General features: G+C 43.6%; 1 protein-coding gene and 1 long non-coding RNA gene across 3 annotated transcripts in view; one reads left to right on the forward strand and one right to left on the reverse strand.

Moving 5' to 3' along the window:
- The window catches only part of KCNK1 (potassium two pore domain channel subfamily K member 1), a 45,991-nt gene extending 44,755 nt beyond the window's left edge, over positions 1 to 1,236 (reverse strand). Inside the window, exon 1 of the mRNA XM_004432378.3 lies at positions 862 to 1,236. Within this exon, the coding sequence (XP_004432435.1) occupies positions 862 to 1,216 (355 nt within the window). The 5' untranslated portion in view covers positions 1,217 to 1,236. The remainder of the gene's footprint in view (positions 1 to 861) is intronic.
- LOC147916780 (uncharacterized) overlaps positions 1 to 18,599 on the forward strand; it is a 376,679-nt gene that overhangs the window by 143,430 nt on the left and 214,650 nt on the right. The gene's annotated exons all lie outside the window — the stretch shown is intronic.

An 18,599-nucleotide genomic window follows, 5' to 3' on the forward strand; every position in this document is an offset into this window, starting at 1 on the left:
GCTCCTCGGTTCGCGAGTGTCCTGCTGGGTAAGCAGTGCGGGCAAGTGGCGCTTCCAAGTTTAAGGGTGGCCTCGCACACCTAAAGTTGAAAAACTGCTGAATCAGGGTGCCCCCATTTTGCCAGATCATAGGCAATCGGATGCTCCCTTCCCTCACCCCTCCTCCTACTCTGAAAGGAAACCGGATCGGCCTGTCCGCTCAGAGGTCACCTCCGAAAGAGCAGAGTGATGTCACTCGTCTACCCCTAAAACCGCCCTCAAGGGAGAGAAGAGCAGAAATATCTATCATCAAAAGAGAAGGCATTATCCGGAAGGTGACCCTTTACCGCCTTATTATTAGAGCCTGCAGCCTCGGCCCAGCGGGATGGGGTCAGGAGGAAGGTGACAGCGCTCCGAGCAATGCATAGTTTCCATCATCCCCTTGCCTCGCCGCGCGGCGGCCAGGATGGTACCGATTCGAACCGTACGGTTGGGTGTAGGGTATCAAGAAAAAAGAGCGCAGCTCATGGAGCCCCTGCAGCCACCCAGGCCGAAGGGTCCAGGGACCACTTCCCAAGAGTTACGGGCGGCAACACCCAAGTCACGTTCTAAAGCCACCTCGCCGGCTTCCGGCTCGGCGGAGCCTGCTCTCCGCGAGTCACCGCAGGAGGGGCCGGGACGCGGCGGAGGGGATGGGTAGGCGGGTTGGAGGGGCCGCGGTGATCCGGCTAGGGGTAGGCAGGTTGGAGGGGCCCGGATGGTCCCAGTGGGGGTAGGCGGGTTGGAGAGGCCGCGGTGGTCGGGGAGGGGGTAGGCGGGTTGGAGGGGCCGGGGACGCGGGGGACAGACTGGCCGCGTGGCCGGGGCGCGGGGACCTCCTACCGGTGGTGGAGAGCACGGTGCTGGCGAAGAAGAGCGCGGAGGTGAAGTCCCAGTTCCAGTTGCCCGAGGCGTTGCTGAGCACCGACACGCCGTAGTTGCTGGCCTCCAGCACCCGGCCCAGGAACTGCTCGAGCTGCTGCTCCGACAGGCACTCGTGCTCCTCCAGGAAGCGCCGCTTCAGCTTGCGCAGCTCCTGGCGCAGCAGGTCCTCGTAGGGCAGCTCCACCGAGGAGAAGACCACGGCGCCGAAGACCAGGTAGAGCAGGTAGCCGAGCACCAGGAAGCCGAAGCACCAGGCCGAGCGGTGCCGCTCCACCAGGCGCACGCACGAGCTGCCGGCCAGAGACTGCAGCATCTTCCCCCGCCGCCGCCGCCGCCGCCGCCACCGCCGAGGCCCAGCCGCAGACCGGCCCGCCGCCCCGCCGCCCCGCCGCCCCCCGGGCCCGGCGCCGCCCCCGCCCCCGCCCCGCGCGCCCGTTCGCCACCCGCTCTCCGGCCGCGCCGTCTGCCTGCGATTGGCTCACTCCGGAGAGCTTTTTCTTCCTTCTTTTCCTGTTTCCTTGCAATATAAAAAGCCCAGATGATGTGGCGCTGACGTGGTTGCCGGCTCAGGTAACCCAAGCGTCCACGGAGACCGCGCCGCAAACTCGGCCGGAGCGCCAGGGCTGGGCGGGCGGCCCGGGACGCCCCCGCCTCCACGTGGCCCCGCGGGGTGGGCGGGGCTCGCGGGCGCCCAGACCCCGACCCGGCCGCGCGGGCTCCTCCGGCTCCTCCTGCTCCCTGCCCGGTTCAGTAACCAAACCGAGCGGACAGCGGGCGGGGTGTGTGTTGCGTGGGCGTGTGGGGGTGTTTGTGGCACTTCTGGGCAATGCACTGCCTGCCCAAGGCCCCGATCCGAGCTACACCCGTTTCCCACCTATTTCTTTTTAATCAAAGCCACTATTACAAAGTAGCCAGCGCTGGAATACTTGCCTTCATCTGTCTTACTGGTCCGAGCCAGGGTTGAGCGATCTGCTGCAATGATGTTGGTGACATACCAGAACCTTAGGCACCTTGGATCCTAGACGTCTCCTCCCACCCACCCCCTCACAAAAAGGACCTGAGAGTAAGGGAGAGTTTTGGAAAAGTCTCATTTCTGAACTCTAATTCTTTAAAACATAGAGTTAAGAAAGGTCCTGTTGACCGAAGAAAAATCACTAAATTTAAACAGCAGATATTTATTTGGGCAATTAGAATTGCAATTTGGAAGACACAGATTCAGGCAGAAACCCAAAATGTGCTCTGAGGAAGACAAAGGAGGCAAGGGTTTATAAAGGGAAAAAGAGAGAAATTACACACGGTGCTGTGCAAAATTTGTGATCGCAGCTGGCAACATTACTTCTTGGCTATACTGATTGGTTGCCAAGTCCATCTCTAAGACAAAAAGTTCTTATCTATGGGAGTAAGCGTATTGTGTCAAAGAAGGTCAAGACAACAGTGAAGCACAGTTCAAAAGTTACGTTTCATCCAGGCAGCAAGAGTGGTGATGGTGCTTAAGCCGCATTTCCTTAGTGGCCTCCCAGCTCCATTTGAGAAGGGCAGAGATGTTACTCCGTTGTGTTATGCTGTCCACAGTCTCACCATGCCAACTACCAGAAGAACCGAGCTTTCCTACCTAAGCGGTGTTTCTTTTTAAGGTGACACAAATGTTGGCGAGGGTCAGTGAGCCACCTTATTGTGGGTGAAATTGGTGCACCCTTTTTGGAAAGGCAGTTTGACAATGTTTCAAAATTCCTTGAATTTATGTATTCTGACTCCATGATGTGTCCTAAGAAAAAATACTCAGAGGCAAAGATTTATAGACAGGGCAGTTCATAAACAATATATATGTATATTATGTATATGAAATATGTGTGTATATATTTGTATATATGAAATAATGGAGAATCAGGAACAATCTAAATGTTCCAAAACAGGGGAATGGTTAAATAAATTATGATATCCCTATAGCATGGATACCATATGGCTATTGAAGATGTGTTTGAAGACTATTGAAGCATAAGCAATCTTATGTATAGAATATATACAATCCTAGGTATAGAATCTCAAATATTAGATTGTATGTTGCGAGGCTGAGTTTGAGTGCCAGATTCTCAAATCTCCTTGGATATTTTCCAGCTATCATACACCAACTTCCACCATTCATAAACTTATCAGCAAGCCAAAAATCAAAATATTTATATTTTGTGTTGTAAAATAGAGCTATCTGCATAAGAGATCGACTGCATGGAAATAAAGCAGCAGTTAAAATTAAAAATAAACAAAACTGAATTGTATGATTATTTAGTACAATTCCCAGCTATCTGCCTACTTTACTGAATTCTAAAAAAAAAAAAAAAATCACATTTATGTTTATTTAGAAATTTTCACAGAAAAGTCTAGCATACTCATCAGTGATTTTTCACTTTCAGTAAGTACGCGTATCTCCCACTTTACTCAGAAGATTGAAGCCATGCCTCCTGTTTACTTCTCTGCACTTTAAAATCTCTTAATCAGTAATCCATTACGTTCCTTTGTTCTTACCCCTGAGGAAAAAAGCATCTCTTTATTTGCAAGGTGAAGTCATTAACCACCACTCTCAGCCCCTCAGTCTCCTGGACCCTAACCTTGTCTGTCAGCCTGTCCCCTGCTCTCTTGAACTTGAAGCCCTCCTCCTCTGCTAGCTCCTTTCTCTCTGCAGAAAAAATCACCTCAAGTCTCTCCCATCCTACACTGTCCTTCTCTGCCATGTCCTTTATGATCCTTGCACCTCCTACTGCGTCCTTGATCTTTGCCAGTTTGACGTGTTGGGGCATATAATGGTTGCTGAGGCCACCTCCTCCAGCAGCACACCCTCATGGTTCTCCTCCTGCCTCGCAGAGTCATTTTCTCCCGTTCATGTTTTCCCACTTTTTTTGCCTCGGTGTCTCTGCTCTTGTGTTTCAGTCTTTTCTCCACCTCCATCTGTGATGCTTAAATGCCATACTTCATCCACAATGACTCTGAAGCCCCACAGGGATGTGATTTCTTCCTTCTCCCAAGCTACAAATGCTTTGAAACCCACAGCGTGTGGTGTGTGTGTGGTTAGCAAGTGCACACACAGGCGTGGTTTTATCATCCTGCACTCAAATACTCATACACGTACATGGCAGCTTTAAAACATGGCTGCAAATTCTTTAACCCTCTTATCATCAATAGATAGAGTTTGTGTCCCCTACCATTGAAACTGTGTGGGCTTGTGACTGTTTCAACCAACAGAGTGCATCAGAGATGACACTAGGTGATTTCAAGGCTAGATCATAGAAAGCCAGCAGCTTCTGGCCTTGTTAACTAGAACACCCCTCTCTTGGAGCCCTGAGCCACTCCCTAAGATCTCTGATTACCCTGAGGTAATCAAGGTAATCTGCCATGCTGGAGAGGCCACATGTAGATGTTCCAGTTGATGATTCTGATTGAACAGCCTTCCGACCATCCCCACCAAGGCATCAGACATGACTGTAGCCATCTTCAGCCTCCAGACCAGGCCATCCACCTGCTGAATACCACCAAGGGACCTCTTCACTGCCCCCTGGAACAGAAGAATCTCCCAGCTGAATTTATAATAATAAATTGTTAATAAGCTGGTTATTGTTTTCAGCCATTAAGTTTTGGGGTAGCTTTTTATGCCATAACAGGTAACTGGAACAGCATGCATCAGGACTATGCTGAACTTTAAAAATTATCGCTAGATGTTTTCTTCAGGTGAATTTGCTATTCTGTCCCATGTTTCACTTCTCTGGCTGAGACTCTTGCCCAGTTCCATATTACAACTAGGCCAGGGATACCAAACATCTTAAAGTCGTAAGTTACCCAGGCTACAGACAGAAACTGGAAATATCATGCACGTGGCCTGATAGGGAACTACGTCCTGCCCTGCAGGGTGAGATCTGTTGAGTAGATCCTGGAGGGGGATGGGCTGAGGGATGCAAGGACTCTTGTAGTTCTGGCTCTCAGAGTTGACAGGAATTACCATAATAGAGGTTGGCTGTCTCCCTCTTCCCGGCTCTCTGCTCTGGACAGTTAGCAATCTTAACAATGTTATGATTTTTTCCTTCTGCTGAAATCTTTACCCCACATGATATCTATGTACCACACTGCTGACTAGCTACTTCCCTCCTGGCCTCCTCCAGGGGACCATACAAGCTGGAGCTGACATCCCTGCTATCCTACCCCAGCTTGCCAGAGGCTATCCCAATCGTTTCTCAGAAAAAATGGGAATATGGAAGAAAGTTCAGAGAAGAGTGCAGAGATTCACAAGAGGGGGGCAAGGGTGGGATGGTAGTGGGGTGGGTGGGAGAGGGAGTATGTTACCAGACTGGGGCTGCTATCTGCATCAATGTTCTTGTTAATTGACATAATTTAGAGACAGGTGACCAAGCTTTGTGAGAAACAAACATTATGCTTGGCACAGAGCCTTGCAAGTTAATCTGACGTAGAGCTAATGATGTAAATGATCACTATCGTGCTATATGATAATTAAGCATAAATGGCAAGCAGTTCATGTAGATAGTTTTAATTATCCCAACAGGTTGAGATGATGAGAATAATTTGTAGAGATGGTAGTTCTATAGAAAAGTGTTTCACTTGGGATCAAAAATGAAATTCACAACCTCAGGGTTGGGGAAACCCAGTCAATGAGCAGCAAGAACAAAATGTTAGTGTTTGTAATTCCAATTCTGTGTTTATACCCAACAGAATTGAAAGCAGGAACTCAAAGAAGTATTTGTACACCCATGTTCATAGCATTATTCACAATAGCCAAGGGGTGGAAGCAACCCAAATATCCATCAACAAATGGATAAGCAGAATGTAGTATATACTTATAACAGAAATATTTTGCATCCTTAAAAATGAAAGAAATTCTGACACATGCTATAATATGAATGAACTTTGAAGACATTATGTTAAGTGAAATAAACTAATCACAAAAGGACCAATACTGTATGATCCCACTTACATGGGGTACCTAGAGTTCATAGAGACAGAAAGTAGAACAAATTGTGGTTGCCAGGGGCTGGGCAGGAAGCAGGGAGTGGGGAGTTAGTGTTTAATGGGAACCGTTTCAGTTTTGCAAGATGAAAAAGTACTGGAGATGGATGGTGATGATGGTTGCACAACAATATGAATGTACTTAATGCCACTGAACTGTACACTTAAAAATGGCTAAGATGGTAAATTTTATGTTGTATGTATTTTACTACAATTTAAAAAAAAAAGCGTTTGGGTTGACAGTGGGGACACAGGCATTAAGAAAGAGCTGAAGCTATCCCACCCACCAACAAGCTCCAGGCTGTATCAGTGATGTGAGCCCTTGATGAAATAGATACCTTGTACTTCTAGAGAGTGTTGGACGGTCCAGGTGGGGCACAGCACAAGGGACCTCAGCGTTGTGGCACATACCCACATGAGATACACCTGGCTAGTGATAGGTCTGGAAATTTAGCCTGGAGAAATGGCAGGAGTATTCCAGTCATTTGCCCTGGGGAAAGGAGACTTGGGATGATCTGATAGCTGCATGCAGAGAGAAAAAAACATGAGAATTTATTTTGTATGTCTTCAAAGGGCAAAGCTGGGACTAATGAGTGGAAGACATAGGATGTAAGATTTAAAAATCACTGTAAGAGAGAGCACTCTAATCATATGACTTGACTATCGATGGAATGAGCTGCCTCTAGAAACAGTGAGCTCCCTGCTATGAGTGTTCAAGCAGAAGCAAACAATCACAAATCAGAAGGGTGGATGGGAGAGCATGCAGCCTCTTGGCATTTAAGGTTCTTTCCAAGTCTGAGACTTGATGGTTGCAGCATTTACAAGGTCAAGGGTATTAGGAGGAAAGTAGTGAAGCAAGTGAAGTGCAAAGTTGCCCTGAGATGCTCTGAAAAGTGCTGGATTCCTAACCAGGGATGCCTGAGATGCTCCAGCCCTTGAGCCCCTAACTCCCAGGTGGTACCATGCCCAGGTGTTGGGGAACCCCACAGCTTCTCTGTCATCTTTGGGAAGATGACATCCCTCCTTATTGTGGTGGGAGGTGTCTATCCTGTGAGGAGTGCAGATCAGGCTCGGCCTCTAGACAGGGTCTGGTGGTAGAGCAGAAAGTGATAGATGACTCCCCTACAGGTCCTCCACCCACGCAGACCTGTGACAAACTGTCCATCCTTGGCCTGAGTGATGCTCATAATTTCCCTGCCCTATCTCTGTCTCTTAACCGTGCCACCCAATCGCACTTTACCAGGGAGTGTTAAATCATAATGGATCTCTGCTCACTCCTTATTCAAGACGCCCATGGGTGCAGGAGACAAGGAGGGAAGGAAAAGAAGAGAGGGTTCTCCTGGAAGCAAGAAAGATTGGTGAGAAAGAGAACAAAGGAAAGAGGAAGAAAGTGAAGTTTAAAACTTAAAAAAAAATAGAGGAGCTGAGAGATTCTAACAACAGCCACTGCTCAGCCCTGCGGTGCACATTTGTCCCCCACCCCAGCAGCGCACTTCCCTCCCCTACTATCCCCTGCTTCGAAATGCCCCATGCTGACATAAGCTGGGAACAGACATGCCTGTGGTCACCTCACTGTTCACTCAGCTGCCTCATCACTCTCTCCAAAACCAGGTCATATGTCTCAGCAGTTTGGAATGGGCTCAGCTAGGCTTGGTTGTTCCATGATTCAGACCATTACACAGGGTGGGGGGGTTATGGGCCTAATGCTGGAAAAGAGACAGAAAAAAAGAGTTGGACAATATGCTTTTTGCCTCCTGGAGTTAACCAGCCCAGGCTGCTGGTTATCCTCAGTGCTTTTGTGCCCCACTCCCACCTAGATGATAGCTCATGAGCTGCAAGCTCTTTGACAACACGGGACAATACACTTCATACACTATTGTGTTTGCATGTGACACAGGTCAGTGACACAGATGCAGGGCGCCAAGTGGCATCCAGGAAGCTTTCCAGCACAGAGGCTTGATGCTGAAGGTCAGTGTTTCACCTTTTCAGGAACCTGTAAGAGAGAAAATTTTCAGATCTTTTCACCTAATCACATCGAGATTCCCCACCTAATCCGGCTGAACTCTAGGGCCAGGACTCCAAATGAAGTCTATAAATGTCCACTCTGTACACTTCTGAATCTGCTGTATTAGTACCTCCCCTAGATCCTAGAATAATAGTTCCCTCCCTATTACAGGCCACTTCCACTTAACTTTCCTGTATTTTAAGACACCCCATTCAAATGATCTAGTCGCCTTCTTTAACTTTCAAAACACACGAAAACCTGTCTCTCCCCTCTCTGAATTCATGCTACACACATTATCTCTGTGAGTCACTAGATCCCTAACATACATCTCCCAGTGTCATTATTTTTGTGAGGACATACTTTGTCTCCCCACAAGGTTGTCCACTCTTAGGAGGAATCCCTGTGTCTCTTAGTTCTTTGTATCCTTGATAGCAATCAGCACAGTTCTTTCACATGATATATGTACAGTAAATATCTTTGATTGTTTGATTAATAAATAATCACAATGATTACACATTCCCTAGGTGGCAGTGTATTATTTAGCGGGAGATATTTTTAGAACCATCCTCAACCACTCTGTGCTTATGCAATAAATATCTATTATCACTTTCAGTGTGAGGAAACTGGTTCTGGACCTGCCCAAGAGAATGATTTTGGGGGTAATTTTGTTCTATTGGATTCTAGGATATTCCATACATAAAGAACTTTCAGGTTCTTTTTAACCCAATGGAAGGCAAGGATCCTCTATTAGACTTTTAGTTTTGAATGCCTGCCTTGCCGATCATCTTTAAAAAAATCAAAACAAAAGACCCTCTGGGCCGGCCCCGTGGCTTAGCAGTTAAGTGCACGCACTCCCCTGCTGGCAGCCCAGGTTCGGATCCCGGGCGCGCACCGACCCACTGCTTCTCCAGCCATGCTGAGGCCGCATCCCACATACAGCAACTAGAAGGAAGTGCAGCTATGACATACAACTATCTACTGGAGCTTTGGGGGAAAAAATAAATAAAATTATTAAAAAATAAACAAAAAACAAAAAACAAAACACCCTTTTACAGATTCTAGAAGGAGCAAGAATGTGGCCATGACCCTATCTCTAACATGACTGATTGGACCAGGGATAGAGCTTGACCCAAAGCCAGTCAAACCGTTGATTGTGTACCAATCAGATTCACTACAATTATTTGAAAACCCAGTGGGCATTTTCAGGCAGTGCACTGGTACTGAAAGGGATCAGGTACAAGATGAGGAAACTGCTTGGGAGAAAAATAAGAAAGGAAAAGACACAGAAACAAGAGCAATCTTCACTGAAGCGACAGAAGTGGAAGCAGATTGTGTAGACTGAGAAGTAAACAGGAGGTGAGAAAGCAAAAATGGCAAATGAAGATCATGTTTCCAGAAAATCTGTGAAAAGGGAAGAGAAAGAACAAAAGTCGGAGGAACTTGTAGAGTGTTATCTATTATTCTAAGGTGAGAGAGATTTTAACATAAAAACTTTGGAAAAAAATCAAGAAAGAGACTGGGAAATGGAGCAAAGAGAAAACCAGGAGAGAGTGGTGACCCGTAGGACAAAGGAGGAGAGAGATTGACCAAGAAAATACTCAAGAGTGTTGGATGCCGCAGGAGGACACAGAAGGGGAAGGATGAGCGGTGACCACCAAGAAACTGTTGGAAACCTTATCTAGTGCAGGTTTAGAGGACTCAAGAGTTGTTGCAGTTAAGGAGAAAGAGGTGGAGAAGTGAAGACCACAAGCACAGAATATTGGTTCACGTTAGTCCATGGAAGGAAAAGGAGCCCATTGGTGGGGCTACAGGATAGAGGACGTGTGTGTTGCTGTGTGTGTGTGTGGACATGTTGTGTGTTAACGACGGGAGAGACTTGAGCATGATTGTGTGTTTCAGGGAAGAGGCCAGCGACGAAGTTGGGTTTGAAGCAAGAAACGAAAGAGGAGACAACTGACAAAGAATGATTCCAGAGGAAGGAGGCGTGACTGCAATCGATAGCATAGAAGTGGTAGATAAAGAAAAGGAAAAGTGAGTGGCTGGACTGTTCATTCACTTGTTTATTGCTTCATTTAACAAATAGAGATTGAATACCTGCCACGTAGCAAGAATTGTGCTAGGCTCAGAGAATGTAATAATGAGCAAAATGATCATGTTTCTTGTCTTAAGGAACATATTCAAATGAGAGAGTCAAACACTAAATATGAAGAGTGAGTGAGGTGCAGGGAACTATAAGGTGTGTAACAGGGGGATCTGTCTGAATAGGGGTCACAAAGGCTTCCCTGAGTCCCTGCTGTTTGAGCTGAGCTGAAAGATGATAGGAACTAACTACTAAAAGAAACAGGTGGGACCCAGGGAGGGGAATTAAACCGGTAGGAAACGAGGCTAGGAAGGCAGGAGGGGCCAGATCATGCAGGAACTTGTAGGGCAGATTAAGAATTCATGTCTTTTTCCTAGGAATCCAAGGAAGGACTTTCAGCACAAGAATTTGCATTTCAAAATGGCCACTTTGCAGCGTGAAGGAAGGGTCTGAGTGGAGCAGAAGTGGTGCTGACAGAACTTTTGGGTTGGGACAAGTCCCAGGAAGAGAAGGATGGCAGCTTACCCCAAGGCGCTGCAATGCAATAAGAGCAGGGATCTCTCTCTGTTCTGTCCTCAGCTGTAGCCTCAGCACCTAGAACAGGACCTGGTACATACTGGGAGCTCAATAAATGGTTCTGGAAATGAAAATGAATGAATGAGTGAATGAATGAATGTGAGCAGAAGGGCATAGACTTGAGAGGTCTCCAGGATTAGGGGCTGAACTGAGTGTGTGTGTGGGTGTAGGTAGTAAGAAAGGCATTAGGTTTCTGGCTTGTGTATCAGTTTCCATGGTGGTGGTGTCATTAACTGATGTCAGGAGCACTGGAGGAGGATAAGGTTTGCAGGGGAAGCTCATGATTTCAGTTTAGGACAAGCTGACTTGGAGGTTTTTTCAGATATCCAAGAGAACATGTGCCACTAGGCAGTTGCATATATAGGCCTGGAGCTCAGAAAATTCTTGGTGGAGATATAAATCAAAATGGTAGGTTACCTAATTTAATATTCATATATGAACACTTCTAGATAATGACTCAGTTTTGGCTTTACAACTGAAGTGAGCGACTGAAGGTTAGTAAAAGTATAAGATTATTGGAGTGAAGACGGTCAAGAACATATGGATGTTGGTTGCTGGATGAGACACCACATGGACGTTAAATATTTCCCAGGAGGATGACAGGAGTTGAAGTATGAGAGACAGAATAAGCCAAGCGCCGAAGTCCTCAGGGACCTGATGAGTGATAGATGAGACAGGAAACAGGCTGAGAAATGGTCCCCAGTGCTGCAAAGATGCAGAGGTAAAGAGGAGGGGACTACACTCGGTTTCAGAAGACTCAGGTTCCAACTCCTACCAGCTGTGCCGCTTGAACAAGTCATTTGACAGCCTCAAGCTTCTTTTTCTTCAGGTGCTTAACAAAAAAAGAACAGAGGAGTGATGATAACCTGTCTCCTATCTATATCTATAGTGAGAATCAAGGAAAATAATTTTAACATACATATATAATTTAGCACTACTGAAAATAAGGCATGGCTGCAATTAGTTTTCACAGGTAGGGTTTATTCAGAAGATAAAAGACACATTGTGAGTTGTGGGGTGAGTTATCCAAAATGTCTTCCTGAGAGAAGTCACTCTCGAATCAGGACTTGAGACAGCATGTGGTGGATACTGAGCTGCGTTAAAAAAAAAATTAAGGAAATATTTGAAGTAAGAATTAGCAAGTCACAGACTGAACCTAAAATAAAAATGTAATTGAAGGCAGAGTTTGAGTAAACAAACAAGGGAAAAATAAAAGCTATAGATGTGCTACTGCTTTTTTAATGACGAAACATGTGGTTATACTCTTTAAATACAGAAAACATTTGGCTATTCTTTTCAGTACTATGCAGAGGGTAAATCTTTTTATTCAGGAAAGGATATAAATGTAATTAGCAGCCTGTCAAAGTAAAAGGAAGGGGAGTTGTGGCACGTGTATGTGCACCACAGCCTTAGTAGATAGATGACATCCGAGTTAAAACCCTGCACTCTGTCCCACCCAGACCTTTTCCCAAAGCTCAACTCCCGGTCAGCCTCTTTGAATTTTGGTGAAACCATAGCCAACAGTTGGCTATCTTTTGGGGCCCTGATCCACTCAGACACCCCAAAATAAAAAGGCTTTGTGTTTCTTCCTTGTGGTGACTGAGCTGTTCCTGCAGAATGCAAAATTAGGATAGCCATGGTACATTTTGGTCCCAGCAAGAATTCACAGTTTTGCTCAGGTATTTGTATGCTTGTCCTGTACTTGCTTTTAAAGCAAACTTACTGTATTAGTGGTCACTCCCCACTGACTTGTAGTCACCTGCAGTGCTGCATCAGCACCCTAGAGCAGAACAGCAGGCAGGATTCCAAAGATGGCCCACCAGAGTTCCATCCTGTGGCTGTTCAGTTACACACTAATCTAGGTACTGCTGTAAAGGGGATTTTGCAGATAGAATTAAGGTTACTAATCAGCTGACCTCACAACAGGGAGATTAACCTGGATTATCCAGCAGGGCCCAGTGTAACCACATGAGTCCTTAAAATCCAAAGAGGAAGGCTGAAGACTCAGAGAATGGGATGAAGAGGCCCAGGGGAGGTCAGAAAGGTTTGAAGCATGAGAGGGACTCGACACACTGTTGCTGGCTTTGAAGAGAGTCATTAGTCAGGAAATGTGGGTGCTTCTAGAAGCTGAGAGCAACCCCCCAGCCGACAGCCAGCAGGGTAATGGGGACGTCAGTCCTACAACCACAGGAAGTGGGTTCTGCTGACAATCCGAATGAGCCTGGAAGTGGTTTCTTTCTCAGCACCTCCCAAAAGGGACACAGCCCTGCCAACACCTCAGTTTCGGTCCTGTGAGACTAAGCAAAGGAAGCTGAGCCATGTTGTACCCTGACTTCTGGTCCTCAGAAATCATGAGATGATAACTATGTTGTTTTAAGATGCCATGTTTATGTAATTTGTTATGGCAGGGATAGAAAACTAGTACAAGTAGGACATGTATTGGACTTGAGGGTGAAATTTCTGAATTCAAATGCTAGGCCCTGGCACAGAGCAGCTGTGTGCTGTTTAATAAGTTACGTGACCCCTCTGAATCTGCTTCCTGAGAAGAAAATGAGGAAAATGTTAATGCCAACTCACAGGATTTAGCGGGTATACATGTTAAGGGAATGGTATTTGTCTGTAAGGCCTAAGAAAAGTAATGTGAAAAGTACTTTGTAAATGAAGAAGTGCTATAGAGATGTTGGTTATTACTAAGGAAAAATTTGTTCGCCCTACCCTTCTATAATTATTTAACAATGATCAAGGAGGAGAGAAGTCCCTTTGTTTCTGATCCTTCCTGCCTCTCCAAACCTTTTTTATGCAGGAACTTCTCGGGTAGTGTACACCTGGACTGTAACCAGATATACTCAGCTCACCATAGACATAGATCCTTGTGGAAAAAAAGGATAATGTATTTTAGACTTGCCAAGAACTTGTAAACTTTAAGTATATGGCACATTCTGTGAAGTCAAGAGGAAACAAAGGCTTATTGGCTGAAATCTAATCCTTAATTTAATTGTCCAGCAAGACAAATAGCAAGATTAAAATAAACTAGTAGTAATAATAATAATGACTATTACTTATTTAGAGATAGGCACTGGACTAAGTGATTTATATTTTATTTCATTTAAAGCTCTAACAAGTCCATAAAGCAGGAGCAATTATCCCCATGGTAAGGAGGAGGAAAAGGAGGATTAGGGAAATTAAGTGACTTGCCTGAGGTCAAACAGTTCTGAAGTGACAGAACTGGGATTAACACAGGTTTGTTGAACACAATGCCTTCTATTTTTCTATAATTTCATCCCATCCTTTATATAAATATTTGCAGAAATCTGTAAATATGATTGTACTTGCAAAATGTAACACATTCATGTCTTTAGTAGAAATTTTGTAGTATAAAATATTTACATTTCTATGAATTAGTGACCTTATATGTTTCTATTACTTGCTACTTCTAATTTATATATACATATATATATAAAAACCTCATTTTAAAACTGTGTATAGCCACACACATGGGTTTTTTCCCTTAGTGTCTATCTCATTCACATTTCCTATTTAATTCTTTTCCAATATTTTTTTTTCTTTCTTCTTTCTTTCCTACCTGATCTTTCTCTTTTACAGGCCATTATATGAAGCTAAAGTATATTCTTATTGATTGTATTCATCTAAAGGAGTTTTTGCTTTCTGATCTTAGTTTTTAAATGGTTTTTAAATGACACTAAATTAAGTTACCTTCACATTTCATGGTTTTACAGGCCTCCACCTGCTTTTATGTTAGGTCTTCATCTTGATTGTAAAGTCTCTAGTGGGCAGAGAAAGTATCTTTCCAATCTTTGTATCTTTCACAAGGCCTAACACAGAGCTTCTAACAAAATAAAATAAAGAAACTCTTCAACTTCCCTGATAGAATATATTACTGTTCTAAGTATTATGCTCGTATTGTACAGTTATTAAGTTTGAATGAGGTAAGTGACTGAATATCTCAGTTTGGCGGAGACAGTTCCAGTTTGGAACAACTGTTCAGGAAGGAGAGGCAGCCCAGGAAATGTTCTGAACAGCTCACGATGTGTCACCACTGAGGATGCTTGTGTCAGTGAGAGCTATAAAATGTTTTTTAGTTATATTGTGACTGGTAATGTTCCAAAATTTCAAACCAATGGGCTAAGAATGAAATAAAAGTGCCTCCCAGTGTTCTAGAAGTTCCCACCTGTTAAAGGACTCAGTCACAATTCAGTACAGCCTAGTATGGAAGTAGAAGTAGTCTGAGACTTCATCATCCTAGGCATTGGTCCTAATTCTATTATTGACTCAGGTCTCTGAATCCCTGAAAAAGTCACTTAACTTGATTTTTCTCACACACAAGATGAAGAAATATAAGGTTCCTTCATACTCTATTATCCATATCCTCAGAATGTCTACAACCTCTCTTCTCAACTCTTCAATCTCCACCTTAGTTGTGTTTCTATATGAGAACTTGTGGAAAGAAAGAAGAGAGGCTTCAGATCTTTCTCTTACACCATCCTTCTCTTTTACTTACCCATTAATTTACTCACAACGATGTAGTAAGTCTCCTCTACTTCCAGCCCTGATGGAGTAACTGAGACCAGACTAGCCTTCCTAACATAAACAACTATACAACTGGACAAAAACATGAAGCAGCTGTTTTCAGGCAGTGGACACAGGCAGCACAGGACTACAATTCCTGAGAGAAAGGAAACTCTACAAAATTATGACAGTCTCACTGATCTGTGGAGGTAGAGATTGGAGTTCAGGGAAGCTGAAATAGTTGAAATTGGAGAAGAGGGGACTGTGTGGGGTACTTTGTGAACCTGAGAGCTGGGTTCTACATGCACAGGGTGAGACTACCCACATCTTACCACATAGCAGCCGTTACAGAGTTGAGAGTGGAACAGAGATACTTCAGGTAGAGCAGTGCTGGAGAAGAACCATGCTGGAGGATGTTGAAGTTTCAGTCTAGCCAGAGAAATATCTTGTTGGTAACCTTGGTACCTGACTGAAACACCAGAAAGACCCAGCCTTAGGAGTAAGGACCATGCCCTAGAGTAAGACGTATTTTAGACTGGCCCAGAGAATCTTAAAACTAACTCTGAAAAGAGCCATGATACGTACAGAGTTTGGAGACTGAGTCCTGCCAAAAAAGAGTGTCTTGGGAATGCTTCGGGCTTTCTACAGATCTGGGCTAACAAAGCACACAACTCAGCCCACACAAGTTCAAGGTGGTTGGCCAGTAATTGAACTGCCTGCTAAAACAAGACTCAACACTCAAGAGAGGGATAACAGAATCTGGAGTCCTCCACAACATATTCTTTAAAATATCCACCATTCAATCAAAAATTGCTAGACTTAAAAAGATATAGCTAAATGTGAACCATAATTATGAAGAAAGCAGTCAATAGAAAGTAAACCCAGGATGCCTCCTATATTTGACTTTGGCCAAAAATGATTTTAAAGCAGCTATTATAAAAATGTTAAAAGAATTAAAGGAACATAGGATCTTAATCAGTGAACAGAAAGGAAATCTCAACAGACAAAAGGAAAGTATAAAAATGAAATAAGTGGGAATTCTATTACTAAAAACAAAATAACTGATATAAAAAATTCAGTGGATATTCATATTCGAAATGGAAGAAGAAAGAAATTCAGCATAGAAATTGTGTGATCTAAATAACCGAGAGAAAAAAACTAAAGGCAAATAAACAGAAGTTTAGGTTCCTGTGGGTCAATTTTAAACAGTCTAATATACAGTCATGCGCTGCATAATGATGTTTCAGTCAGTTATGAACTGCATATATGACAGTGGTCCCATAAGATTAGTACCATATAGCCTAGGTGTGTAGTAGGCTGTACCATCTAGGTTTGTGTAAGTGCACTCTATGATGTTCACACAATGAGGAAATTGCCTAATGATGCATTTCTCAGAACATATTCCCATTGTTAAGTGACACATGACTGTATATTTATTTGGAATCCCAGAAGGAAAGGAGAGAGGAAGAATGGGAAAGAAAAATATCAGAAAAAGTATTTGCTAAAAACTTAACAAATCTGATGAAAAACACTGCCTTACAAATCCAAAAAGCTCTGGGAACTCCAGGCAACGTAAACACAAAGAGAACCACATGTAGGCACATCATAAACTGCTAAAGAGAACAGATAAAGATAAAATCTTGAAAGCAGCCAGGGGTAAAATACATTATATACAGGGATCAACAACGGAGGCCAGAGACAATCAAACAGTACTTTCAAAATGTTGAATGTTAAAAAAAAATCTGTCAATCCACAATTTTACATCCAGTGAAAATATCCCTTAAAAAGAGAATAAAAGTTAAAGACTTTTCCAGATAAATGATAGCTGAAAGAATTAGTCATCAGTAAAGTGGTTTTCCAGAAATTCTAAATGATGTCCTTCAGGCTAAAGAGAAATCTCACCAGATACTCAGATCTACAGGAAGAAAGGAATAGAGAAGAAAATGTGATATAAGTAGGTAAATGTGAGAGTATGTTTTCTTTCCTCTTGTGGTTTACCGAAAATAAAACTGTTTAAAACACAATTAATCACACTGTAAGATGTGGTTTATAATGTGCCTAAAAGTTAGATATAACAAAAATCACACAAAGAATGAGGGGCAAGTAAATGTAATCCTACTCTCGTGTGGATATTACATTGTGAAGCCAATGTGAGAATTAAGAAGTGGGAAAAAGAAAGTATCAGGTAGGAAGGAAGAAGGAAGATTGAAGTAGGAGGCACAAAATGTCAGGTATTAAGTATACAGTTGTAGCCACCCCGGTGGTCTAGTGGTTAAGATTCTGTGCTCTCACCTCTGCGGCCCAGATTTTTTTCCCCATCAGGGAACCACACCACCCATCGGTTGTCTGTCGGTTGTCACACTGTGGTGGCTACATGTTGCAGTGATGCTGAAAGCTATGCCACTGGTATTTCAAATATCAGCAGGTCCACCCACAGTGGACAGGTTTCAGTGGAGCTTCCAAACTAAGACAGACTAGGAAGAAGGACCTGGCCACCCACTTCTGAAAAAAATGGCCATGAAAACCCTATAAATACCAGTGGAACATTATCTGATATAGCACCGGAAGGTGGGAGAACAGTGCAAAAAGACTGGGCAGGGTTGCACTCTACTGTCCACAGGGTCACTAGGAGTCGGAATCCATTTGATGGCACTAACAACAAAAGTATACAGTGTGAAGAGGAACAAAATTAATTTAATAAAGAATCTTGAAACATATAAACCACTACTACAATTCAATATCAGAAGACAGATAATCCAATAAAATGGTGCTTTAAAGTTTGTAGATCATTTCCATATAAATCATTCACTAGATACATTAGAGTAATTTCATTACAATAACTGTGGAAACAGGAGAAGCGTTAATATCCAGTTTTTACAGGTGATTGCAAATTAAGAATTTGGGAACACTTTTTCAAGGGCATCTTAGTTCAATGCTCTTTCATCGTCTTAGAAGAGCCTGTCCTTTGACTTGCAAAGTCACAGCATATTCATAAGGCTGCTCTGAAACATGCCTATGAAATGATTATGATGCACTGGGCGATATATTTAAAACTGAAACCTAAGGGCTTGGTATTAATAGCTTCCTGTCACTATTACTTTGTCATCTTTCAAGGACTTTTAAATCACTGAGAAAAATATTCTTTGCTGAAAACCACATAAAGGCAGACGAAAGTGACAGATAATCAATAATGAGAATGATTAATAGTGGTGGCTATATTTGAAACAATGAGTATGCTTGGTGTCTGTTTATGACAACAATAGAATAGTCGCTGAAAAATAAGAGTTAATGGACCTCAGTTAGTGTTCTAAGATTTTTATCATTCTAAGAGACTGCCTTTACAATGCAGATTCTAAAATTGCAGAAATCTCCCTGAATGAGCAACTCTTAGAATGAATTTGCCACGAAAGTGTTTTGAGATCAGGGAAGGGAAGGCTTTTGTGTGGTTTTCAATCTTATCCAAACAAACTTGGCCAGACTTATAAGTAAAAATGCTCACAGTGT

This window comes from Ceratotherium simum, chromosome 6, assembly GCF_057802395.1.
Source record: "Ceratotherium simum simum isolate JZ-2026a chromosome 6, ASM5780239v1, whole genome shotgun sequence".
NCBI lineage: Eukaryota > Metazoa > Chordata > Mammalia > Perissodactyla > Rhinocerotidae > Ceratotherium > Ceratotherium simum.